Source organism: Chiloscyllium plagiosum, unplaced genomic scaffold, assembly GCF_037043375.1.
Source record: "Chiloscyllium plagiosum isolate Xiang-an unplaced genomic scaffold, Cpla_swu_hap1 HiC_scaffold_10, whole genome shotgun sequence".
NCBI lineage: Eukaryota > Metazoa > Chordata > Chondrichthyes > Orectolobiformes > Hemiscylliidae > Chiloscyllium > Chiloscyllium plagiosum.
The window spans coordinates 80,170,989-80,183,170 of NW_028270148.1; the positions used below are offsets into that span (position 1 = coordinate 80,170,989).

A 12,182-nucleotide genomic window follows, 5' to 3' on the forward strand; every position below is an offset into this window, starting at 1 on the left:
GGACAAACACTGACCCATCTAACGAACTTGAGCTATAGCTTTCCTAATCAATATCAGGAAAGTTAAAGTCCCCCATAACAACCACCCTATTACTTTCACTCTTCTCTTGAATCATCCTAGCAATCCCTTCTTCCACGTTTCTAGGACTATTAGGAGGCCTGTAAAAAACTCCTAACAGGGTGAGCTCACCTTTCCGATTCCTAACCTCAACCCAAACTACCTCAGATGGTGAGTCTTCATCCATCGTCCTTTCCACAGCTGTAATACTATCTTGGACAAGCAATGCCACACCTCCCCCTCTCTTACCCCCACCTCTGACCTTACTAAAACATTTAAACCCTGGAACCTGCAACAGCCAATCCTGTCCCTGTTCTACCCATGTCTCCGTAATAGCCACAACATCGAAGTGCCAGGTACCAACCCACGTTGCAAGTTCACCTACCTTATTTCGTATACTTCTTGAATTGAAGTATACACACTTCAAGCCACTTTCCTGTTTACAGGCACCCTCCTTTGAAATTGATGCCATGTTCCTAACCTCCCTACACTCCAGGTCCTGCACCCTAAAGCTACAGTCTGGGTTCCCATGCCCCTGCAGAGTTAGTTTAAACCACCCCCAAGAGCACTAGCAAACCTCCCACCAAGGATACTGGTGCCCCTCAGGTTCAGGTGCAGACCATCCTGTTTATAGAGGTCCCACCTTCCCCAGAAAGAACCCCAGTTATCCAAATACCGGAATCCCTCCCTCCTGCACCGTCCCTGTAGCCACGCATTTAACTGTTCTCTCTCCCTATTCCTCAACTCTCTATCATGTGGTCCTGGGGATTTATTCACCGTAATGCATTTCAAGACACCCAGCACTTCTTCCTCTGTAATATGGACATTTTGCAAGGTGTCACCATCTATTTCGCTACTTTCTATATCTTCCAAATCTCATGAGGTTAAGAAAATTAGCATTAAGGCACTTTATCTAAATGTTTGTAGTATTCGTAACAAAGCAGATGAATTAACAGCACAAATCATCGTGAATGATTATGGTGTGGTAGTCATCACAGAGACTTGATGCTCTGGGTTCAGGGCTGGCTGTTAAACATTTAAGAATTTACAACTTATCTAAAAGCCATGGAGACGGGTGGGTGGGGGGGGGGGAGGTTGCCTTGTTAGTTAAGAATGGCACTGAATGATGATATGGAGTCTGTGTGGGTGGAGGTGAGGAACCACAAAGGCAAAAAAAAAATCATAATGGGAGTTATGTACAGACCTCCCAGCAGTGGTCAGGACCAGGGACGCAAGATGTTCCAGGAAATAGATAGGGCATGTCAGAAAGGTAAGGTCACGGTGATCATGGAGGACTTAAATATGCAAGTGGATTGGGTGAATAATGTTGCTGCTGGATCCAAAGAATTCATGGAATGCTTACAGGATGGCTTTTTGGAACAGCTTGTGATGGAGCCCACAAGGGAGCAGGCTATTCTGGACTTAGTTCTTTGTAATGAACAGACTTTATAAAAGGTCTTAAAGTAAGGGAACTCTTAGGAGGCAGCGATCATAATATGGTAGAGTTCAGTCTGCACTTTGAAAGAGAGAAGGCAAGATCAGATGTAATGGTGTTACAGTTAAATAAAGGTAATTACAGGGGCATGTGAGAGGAACTGATGAAAATCGACTGGAAGCAGAGCCGAGTGGGGAAGACAGTAGAGCAACAATGGCAGGAGTTTCTGGGTGTAATTGAGGACACAGTACAGAGGTTCATCCCAAAGAAAAGAAAGATTATCCGGGGAGGGGTTAGACAGCCATGGCTGAGAAAGGACGCCAGGAAATGTCTCAAAGAAAAAGAGGGAGCTTATAAAGAGCACTGGGAAATCAAAGATTAGGAAGACTGCAAAAACAGAGGATAACAAAGAAAGAAATGAGGAAGGAGAGGATCAAATATGAAGGTAACCTCACTTATAATATTAGAAATTATAGTAAAAGTTACTTTCAATACATAAGAAACAAACGAGAGGCAAAAGTAGAAATTGGGGAGCTCCTCTTGATGCTGGAAGGCTAGTGCTATGAGATAAGGAAATAGCTGAAGAACTTAAAAAGTACTTTGTGTCAGTCTTCACAGTGGAAGACATTAATAATATCCCAACAATTAAGGAGAGTCGGGGCAGAGATGAGTATGGTAGCCATTACAAAAAGAAAGTGCTAGAAAAGCTAAAAGATCTAAAAATTAATAAATCTCCTGGCCCTGATGGGCTACATCCTAGAGTTATGAGACAGGTGGCTGAGGAAATGGCAGAGGCACTGACTGTGTTCGTTCAAAAATCACTGGAGTCAGGGAAAGTCTCAGCTGAAATTTGCTTTTATAATGCCCTTGTTCAAGAAAGGATCAAGACAAAAGATGGAAAATTATAGGCCAATTAGCCTAACCTCGGTTGTAGGTAAAATTCTAGAATCCATCGTCAAGGATGAAAATTCAAAATTCTTGGAAGTGCAGGGTTGGATTAGAACAAGTCAACATGGATTTAGTAAGGGGAGATCGTGCCTGACAAACCTGTTAGAATTCTTTGAAGAGATAACAAGTAGGTTCGACTCAGTGGATGTCATTTATTCAGACTTCCAAAAGGCCTTTGATTAGGTGTCTCATGGGAGGCTGCTGAGTAACGTGAGGGCCCATGGTGTTCGAGGTGAGCTACGGGCATGGATTGGGGATTGGTTGTCTGACAGAAGATAGAGACTTGGGATAAAAGGTTCTTTTTCAGAATGGTAGCTGGTGACAAATGGGGTCCTGCAGGGTTCAGTGTTGGGGCTGCAGCTGTTAACTTTATATATTAATGATCTGGATGAAGAGACAGGGGGCATACTGGTGAAGTTCGCTGATGATACGAAGTTAGACGGACAGGCAGGTAGTACTGAGGAGGTGGGTAGGCTGCAGAAAGATTTAGACAGTTTAGAAGAGTGGTCCAGGAAATGGCTAATGGAATTCAACGTGAGCAAATATGAGGTCTTGCAGTTTGGAAAAACGAATGCAGGCCTGGACTATTTTTTAAACGATGAGAAACTTAATAAAGCCAAAGTACAAAGGGATCTGGGAGTACTAGTCCAGGATTTTCGAAAGGTTGATTTGCAGGTTGAGTCCAAGATTAAGAAAGCAACTTTAATGTCACTTATCTCAGGAGGGTTGAAATATAAAAGCAGCGATGTGCTTCTGAGACTTTATAAAGCTCTTTAGGCCCCGTTTAGAATACCGTGTCCAATTTTGGGCCCCACACCTCAGGAAGTACATACTGGCACTGGAGCATGTCCAGCGGAGATTCACACATTCAGATCATCCCTGGAATGGTAGGCTAAGGATCCTGGGATTGTATTCATTAGAGTTTAGAAGGTCGAGGTGAAATCTAATAGAAACTTACAGGATAATGCAAGGCTTAGAAAAGGATTGCTGGAAAGTTATTTCCATTAGGCTGGGAGACAAAGACCCGTGGGCATAACCTTAAAATTAGAGGTAGTCAATTTAGAATGGAAATGAGGAGACATTTCTTCAGCTAGAGAGTGGTGGGCCTGTAGGATTCACTGTTATGGAGCGCAGTGGAGGCTGGGATGTTGGGTATCTTCAGAGATTGATAAATTCTTGATCTCGCAAGGAATTAAGGGCTACGGGGAGAGTTGTGGGTAAGTGGAATTTAAACACCCATCAGCTATGATTAAATGGTGGAGTGGACTTGATGGGCCACATGGCCTTGCTTCCACTCCTATGTCTTATGGTTTTATGGTCTTATGGAATGCCAGAAGATATAAATGAAGAACAGAATCAATCAGGTTCAAAATTGTTCACCCTCCTTCCTAGGTGATTGGTTCATACAGAAAGTGCAAATTGGCAAAGCGATAAGAAAATTAAGGAAGTAAAGGAATGGTGCTGAAAACAGGTGCTCTGTTTTGTGGGGTACTGGCATTAGTACCAAACTGGAATGAATTGTGCCATTGTGACTTGGTCTACCTGAACCAATCTGGGACCAGTATTCTAGTAGAAAGACTAAATAAGGTCGTCACAAGGACTTTGAACTGGTAATTGTGGGGAAGAGCTTGGATGACGTCAATACAGTTTCAAAAGTATGTAACAGGATAGAGAGTAAGAAAACTGTTAGGATTCCTACTTCAGATATGGCAAACAATGACAAAACTCAAAAATGTCTATTGATTAAACTACAATAGAAAAATAATAAACAGGTGAATAAAGCATAAGAGCCAAGGAACAGTTTAGAATATATGGCCTGAATAAGAGTTCTATATACAAATGCACAGAGAAATAAGTTAAGTGAGCTGCAGACGCAAATTCAAATTGGAGATTATGATACAGTAGCTGTTATTGAGACATGGCTGCAGGATAGTCAGGATTGGAGGCTAAATATACCAGGTTATAAGATTTATTGGACAGATAGGGAAAATTGAGGAGTTGGAATAGCCTTAATGTTTAAAAACAATATGTCTTCAATGGTAGGAGTTAATACAATGTGGAGAAAGCATTCATTGCAGACTGTATAGTTAGAATTGAAGAGCAGTAAAGTTGTATACAGACCCCCTGGCAGCATGTCTGGAGTGCTGTAATGTATAAATGCAGAACATAAAACAGTACAACACAGGAATAGGCCCTTTGACCCCACTGTCTGTGCCAATCTAAACTAATCCCATCTGCCTGCACTTGGTCTGTATCCCTGTATTCCTTGACTGTTCATGTGTTTGTCTAAATGCCTCTTTAACTTTGCTAATATATCTGCTTTAGATTAGATTCCCTACAATATGGAAACAGGCCCAACAAGTCCACACCAACCCTCTGAAGAGTAACCCACTCAGACCTACCCTATATTTACCCCTGACTAATGCACCTAACACTATGGGCAATTTAGTATTACCAACTCACCTAACCTGCACACCTTTGGATTGTGGGAGGAAACCAGAACACCTAGAGGACACCCACACAGACATGGGGTGAATGTGCAAACTCCACACAGACACTCACTTGAGGCTGGAATCAAGGCCGGGCCCCTGGTGCTGTGAGGCAGCAGTGCTAACCACTGAGCCACCATGCCACCCCAAATGGACAAGGTTTCTGTTCTTAACAAAAGTGACTATTTATAATAAATAAATATTCTCACTACAGGTAAACAATTATGAATCATCAGCATATAACTCTTCCAGTTAAAACTCTAACCCTGCTATAAAATCCCCCTCTACACATGCACAGAGTCAGTAGAAAGTGAGGATTGTAGATGCTGGACATCAGAGTTAAGAGTGTGGTGCTGGAAAAGCACAGCAGGTCAGGCAGCATCCGAGGAGCAGGAGAATTGATGTTTCGGGCATAAGCCCTTCATAGAGTCAGGCATAAGCAGACACATAAAAGGGATGTAAGGAAAGACCATGAAAGCAGTTTAGTGGCCTCTGTCTGCTAGTATTTCTGAGGCAATCCTTTTGCTGATCAGAATACTGCTTCTTTGTCTCCTTTCTCCAGATACTTTCACTTGTTTGCAGGAGGCACAGGTGACTGGTTCGGCTCATAAAGTTCTTTGATGTATCAATTAAAAGTCAGAGCTCACAGCAGCTGGAAAAGAGAAAGAAAAACAGGCTGTCTTCACGCTTTGGATGCTTTGACTGCAGAGCAAAAATAGCTCATTCCCCAAAGCGATTCAATGGTTTTGACAAAGCATTCACACCCTCAAGCTTTTCAGCTACTTGAGAGCCAATCACAGTTGTTAGGAGGGAGAAGGCCTTTGTCATTGATAACTGGCCACTAGTTCAGGAACTAATCAGCTGCTTGTTGCCAGCCAAAACTTCATTTGTGTAAACCCTTGGCTTTAGCTTACTTTCCACGACTGCTTGATCAAATATCTGTGTACACAGTATTTACAATAATTGTCAGGTTACTTGCTTTTAAAAAGTGCAGCAAACCTTCAGCAATCTTTGTTTTTTCAAAAAGTTCTTTCCCAAGTTTTTACATTAAAAATAAGGGATCACCCATTCTAGATAGATAAAGCAATACATTTTCTCAAAGATGAACTTTTGAAACTATTTTCCTGAAAAGATATTGGAGGCAGAAAGTTTGAAATTATAAGGAAAGCATAGATAAATTTTTGATTACTGAGGGAGTGAAAGATTATTTGTGTTAGGTAGAAATGTTGAGTAATCAGGTCAGGCATTCTCTTATTGAATAGCAGAGCAGGCTTGAGAGCTGTGTGGCCTATCTCTATTCATATATGTTTGTCTGTGAATTCAGGAACTTACAAGTTAACAGTACAATGGCTGTACTTTAAAAATCACCAATGATAAGGAAACCCAGAAAATCATGTAAAAGGCAAGTTTGAAGTATTTATATCCACTTTCAGCCTCCTTCTGAGGACCTCAGCATCACAAATGCCAGTCTCCAACTAATTTGATTCATTCCATGTGAAATCAAGAAATGGCTGAAGACCTGTAGTAAAGGTTCTGACAGCATTCCAGCAATAGTAATGAAAACCTGTGGTCTAGAACAAGCTGTGCCCCTAACTAAGCTGTTCCAGTACAGCAACGACATTGACCTTTCCTGAAAATATTGAGAATTGCCCAGATACATCCTATGCACAAAAAGCTGGATACACTCAACTGGCTAATTACCACCCTATCAGTCTACACTCGATTATTGGCAAAGGAAAGGCTGAAGGACTTGAGGCTGTTTTCGTTAGAGAGAAGATGATTGAGAGGTGACTTAATAGAGACATATAAGATAATCAGACGGTTGGGTAGGGTGGACCGGAAGAGCCTTTTTCCAAGTACAGGAACGGCAAGCACGAGGAGACGTAGCTTTAAATTGAGGGGTGATAGATATAGGACAGATGTCAGAGGTAGTTTCTTTATTCAGAGAGTAGTAAGGGTATGGAACGCTTTGCCTGCAACGGTAGTAGATTCGCCAACTTTAAGTACATTTAAGTCGTCATTGGACAAGCATATGGACGTACATGGAATAGTGTAGGTTAAATGGGCTTCAGATTGGTATGACAGTTCGGCGCAACATCGAGGGCCAAAGGGCCTGTACTGTGCTGTAATGTTCTATGTTCTAAATGGAAATGTTTGACAACAGTGCTATTGAGAGGCATTTCCAAAGGCATTTCCTTCTCACTGACAAGCAGGTTGGATTCTGCCAAGTTCACTCAGTTCCTGATCTTCTTGCAGATTTAATTTAAGCATGAACTCCTAAGATATGGTGAGAGTGACTGCTCATAATATCAAGGATTTCACCAAGTATGATATCAAGGAGCCCTGTATAACTGCAATCGATGGGAATCATGAGAAAATTCTGTGCTGTTTGGAGTCAGACTTGTCACATAGGACGATGATTGTTACTGTTGGACGGCAGTCATCTCATCCTATCACTGCAGGAGTTTCTCAGGGTAGAGACCTAGGTTCAACTGCCTTTAGCTCTTTTATCAATGACTTTTCTCCATGATGAGGTCGGATGTTGGGATGTTCCCTGATGATTGCATAATATTCAGCACCGTTCATAACTCTTCAGATACTGACACAGTCCATGTCCAAATGCTGCAAAACTTGGACAATATCCAGACTTAGGCTGGTAAGTAACAAGTAGCATTCACACCTCTCAAGTGGCAGGCAATGACCAACTCCAACAAGACAGCATTTAACCATTACCTCTTGACCTTCTATGGCAATAACCATCACTAAAATTTAAACTGTCAACATCCTGGGTGTTATCATTACCCAGGCTAAATTTGAGGAGAAAGTGAGGTCTGCAGATGCTGGAGATCAGAGCTGGAAATGTGTTGCTGGAAGGGCTTATGCCCGAAACGTCGATTCTCCTGTTCCCTGGATGCTGCCTGACCTGCTGCGCCTTTCCAGCAACACATTTCCAGCCCCAGGCTAAATTAGTCCAGCCAAATAAATAATGTGGCTGCAAGATCAGGTCAGATGCTAGGAATTCTGCAATAATAAGTGCTAGGAATTCTGCATTATACCTCCCCAGTGCCAACCCACCATCTACCAGGTACAGGTCAGAATTATTATGGAATACTCTCCACTCTCCACTTGCTTGGACATTTGCAGCTCCAATGGCACTGAAGAGTTTTGACACCATCCAGAACAAAGCAGCCCAATTGATTGGCATCCTACCCACAACCTTACACATTCATTCCCTTCAGCACTGATGTACAATGACAGCTGGGTGTACCTTGTACCGGATGTATTGCCGCAATTCAAACAGATCCTTAGACATCATATTTAAACCTGCAACCTTCACCAACTTGAAGGTCTAGGTACATAGGAGCACGACCATCTGTACATCCCCCTCCAAGTCATACACCATTCTGCCTTGAAACTATGGCATTACCATTTTTTTACCATGTTTTCCAATAATTTGCACTGTAGTGGTTCAGGAAGATATCACCTTCAGTTTCTCAAAGGCAACTAGTATGGGCAATAAATGCTGGCCTAGCTAATTATGGCCACAACTGTGATTTAAAAAAAAAATGTATTCACAGCATTGGATCAACATCCCAATGAACAGGGGTGTGTAGGTCTTCTAACTTATCAGCCTCAGCAACCATACTGCCGCGCTATCCACCAAACCCTCATTAACTCTCCTTCTCCTCAACATTCACCACCTTCACGTATTCTTTTTCAATTTGCTATTCCTTTATATCATACCCATCATTTTCACTTTTTGTCAGCCCTCACCACTTCACCTTCTCATCAACATGCATCATCCTCCACTTTTCCTTTAATACTGATCTTGTTTGTGTCTCGTTTACTTCGCTCCCTTTCACACTTTAATTTATACCTATTTTAAAGTTTGTGTTCTCTTTCACCATTATTAACAACCTCTTTGCTTTTTCATCGCATCTCTATATCATCTGTTCCCTTCCCCTTTCCTCCGCCTCTGCCAAAAATATAAATAGAACATAGAACAATGCAGCACAGAACAGGCCCTTTGGCCCTCGATGTTGCGCCAACCTGTGAACTAACCTAAGCCCATCCCCCTAAACTATCCCATCATCATTCATGTGCTTATCTAAGGACTGTTTAAATATGTGGTTGAGCTAACTAGATTGGCAGGCAGAGCATTCCACACCCTTACCACTCTCTGCGTAAAGAACCTGCTTCTGACATATGTCTTAACTCTATCACCCCTCAGTTTGTAGCTATGACCCCTCGTACAAACTGATGTCATCATCCTAGGAAAAAGACTTTCACTGTCTACCCTATCTAATCCTCTGATCACCTTGTATGTCTCTATCAATTCCCCTCTTAGCCTTCTTCTTTCCTATGAGAACAGACCCAAGGTTTCAGCCTTTCCTCATAAGACCTTCCCTCCAGACCAGGCAACATCCTGGTAAATCTCCTCTGCACCTTTTCCAATGCTTCCACATTCTTCCTGTAATGGGATGACCAGAACCGTACACAATATTCCAAATGCAGCTGCACTAGTGTTTTGTACAGTTGCAGCATGACATCACGGCTCTGGAACTCAATCCCTCTACCAATAAAACTTAACACACCATATGCCTTCTTAGCAGCATTATCAACATGTGTGGCAACTTTCAGGGATCTATATACATGGACTCCAAGATCTCTCTGCGCACCCAGACTACCATGAATCTTTCCATTGACCTAGTATTCTGCTTTCCTGTTATTTGTCCCAAAGTGAATGACCTCACATTTATCTGCATTGAACTCCATTTGCCACCTCTCAGCCCAATTATGCAGTTTATCCAAGTCCCCCTGCAATCTGAAACATTTTTCCACACTGTCCATTCCTCTATTGACTTTCATGTCATCTGCAAACTTACTAACCCATCCATCTATACCTGCGTCTAAGTCATTTGTAAAAAATGACAAACAGCAGTGGTCCCAAAACAGATTGTTGTGGTGCACCACTAGTAACCGGACTCCAGGCTGAATATTTTCCATCAACCACCACTCGTTGCCTTCTTGCAGAAAGCCTGTTTCTAATCCAAACTGCTAAATTACCTTCAATCTCATGCCTCTGCATCTTCTTCAACAACCTTATCAAAGGCTTTGCTGAAGTCCATGTACACCATGTCAACTGCCCTACCCTCATCCACATGCTTGGTCACCTTCTCAAAAAACTCAATGATGTTTGTGAGATGTGACCTGCCCTTAACGAAACCATGTTGACTATCTGCATTCAAATTGTTGCTTACAAGATGATTATAAATCCTATCTCTTATAATGCTGTGGTGCTGTTCGCCGAGCTGGAAGTTTTTGTTGCAAATGTTTCGTCCCCTGTCTAGGTGACACCCTCAGTGCTTGGGAGCCTCCTGTGAAGCACTTCTGTGGTGTTTCCTCCGGCATTTATAGTGGCCTGTCCCTGCCGCTTCTGGTTGTCAGTTTCAGCTGTCCGCTGTAGTGGCCGGTATATTGTTGATGGAGTTTGTGGATGAATTCCCTGGCTGTTCTTTGTTTCGCTTGCCTATAATGGTAGTGTTGTCCCAGTCAAATTCATGTTGCCTGTCGTCTGCGTGTGTGGCTACTAGGGATAGCTGGTCGTGTCGTTTCGTGGCTAGTTGATGTTCGTGGATGCGGATCGTTAGCTGTCTTCCTGTTTGTCCTATATAGTGTTTTGTGCAGTCCTTGCATCCCAACCGGAAGCGGCAGGGACAGGCCACTATAAATGCCGGAGGAAACACCACAGAAGTGCTTCACAGGAGGCTCCCAATCACTGAGGATGTCACCTAGACAGGGGACGAAACGTTTGCAACAAAAACTTCCAGCTCAGCGAACAGAACCACAGCAACGAGCACCCGAGCTACAAATCTTCTCACAAACTTATCTCTTATAATCTTTTCTAAAACGTTTCCTACAACAGACTGAAGGTGACCCAGTTAATCTATAATTAACTGGGTCACCTCTACTGCCCTTCTTGAACAAGGGCACAACATTTGCAATCATCCAGTCCTCTGGTATTAAACCTCTGGTATTAAATAACAAATTCCAATTTCTTTCAGTTCTGAAATGGAGTCATACTGGACTCAAAACCTTAACTCTGTTCCTGTTTCCACAGATGCTGCCAGATCCATATCCTTCTTATAGTTTGGTAACCAGAACTACACACAATATTCCTAACTGACATCATATATACCTCCTTCATTTTCAAATAATCATCTGTAATAATCATCTATGTTGTTTATAAATAATAATTGTCCATCACAGGGCCATGTTTGTGAAGCTTTCCTGATAGTTCTAATAGTTTATGCAGGGAGTAATTGAGCTTCACAGACCAGAAATATCCATGGTCTGAAATCAGTAATGGTTATGATCAAGAAGATATAAATGGTTTCAGCATTCAACAACAGGAATGGGGTGTTGTAGTTTTCAAGGTTTCCTGTTCCTGATTGATGATGATCTGTGTGTCCTGCTGAAAATTTATATTGATGCTGCTTGAGAATAGAAAAGGGTTTGGACTGGATATTATCCATTATTGAGTAACTTGCTAGAACTCATTCTCACAATCAAATAACTTGCTCGAACCTGTTGCCAAGGCTCACATGGTGAATGATTACTGTACAACTTAAGTATGATACAAGAAAGATTTCACTGCAGTGGAACTAAACTTCTGTGAAAGTGATAACCATTTATTGTTGAGCATGGATGAAGATCAGTAAGGAAATGTGTTTATATATTTGATGCTATTGTAATGCTCTTTTATTTCTTGATATTTTTAGGTGACATTAATGGGAAATCTGAAGATTGAAAATCACACAGAGTGTCACTGTAGCACTTGTTACTATCACAAGTCCTAAAATGGTAAACAAAGCTGAGAACTTGAAGCGTATAAAAGTGTGCGTGCTCTTCATTGCTTCACATAAGTGGTTGCACAATGTAACAGTGGTAACTCCATGAATTTAAACTTGCATTACTATGTAACTGATCTGCTATGATAAATAAATAAATTTACCTTCTCAGATTTGTGTAAATTCACAATATCTATTGCCAAGCAACTATGTTTCTGTGTTTCATTTAAACTCATCATGCTTGATAAACTGCAGCTTCATTTCAAGTTTATATATGAAGTATATATTTTGCTCTTAAAGGCAAAATCTGTGCAAATGGTAAAAGATTAGTGAACGACAGAGTGAGGCCCATAAGGAATAAGCTGGTCACTGAAGCAAAGTGTGTGGAAGGGGTACTAAATT

The 12,182-nt window shown here is 41.8% G+C and overlaps 1 protein-coding gene across 1 annotated transcript in view; it reads left to right on the plus strand.

The window, feature by feature from the left end:
- LOC122553238 (glycoprotein hormones alpha chain-like) overlaps positions 1-11,976 on the plus strand; it is a 40,515-nt gene extending 28,539 nt beyond the window's left edge. Inside the window, exon 4 of the mRNA XM_043696823.2 lies at positions 11,712-11,976. Within this exon, the coding sequence (XP_043552758.2) occupies positions 11,712-11,789 (78 nt within the window). The 3' untranslated portion in view covers positions 11,790-11,976. The remainder of the gene's footprint in view (positions 1-11,711) is intronic.
- The last annotated feature ends 206 nt before the right edge of the window (positions 11,977-12,182 follow it).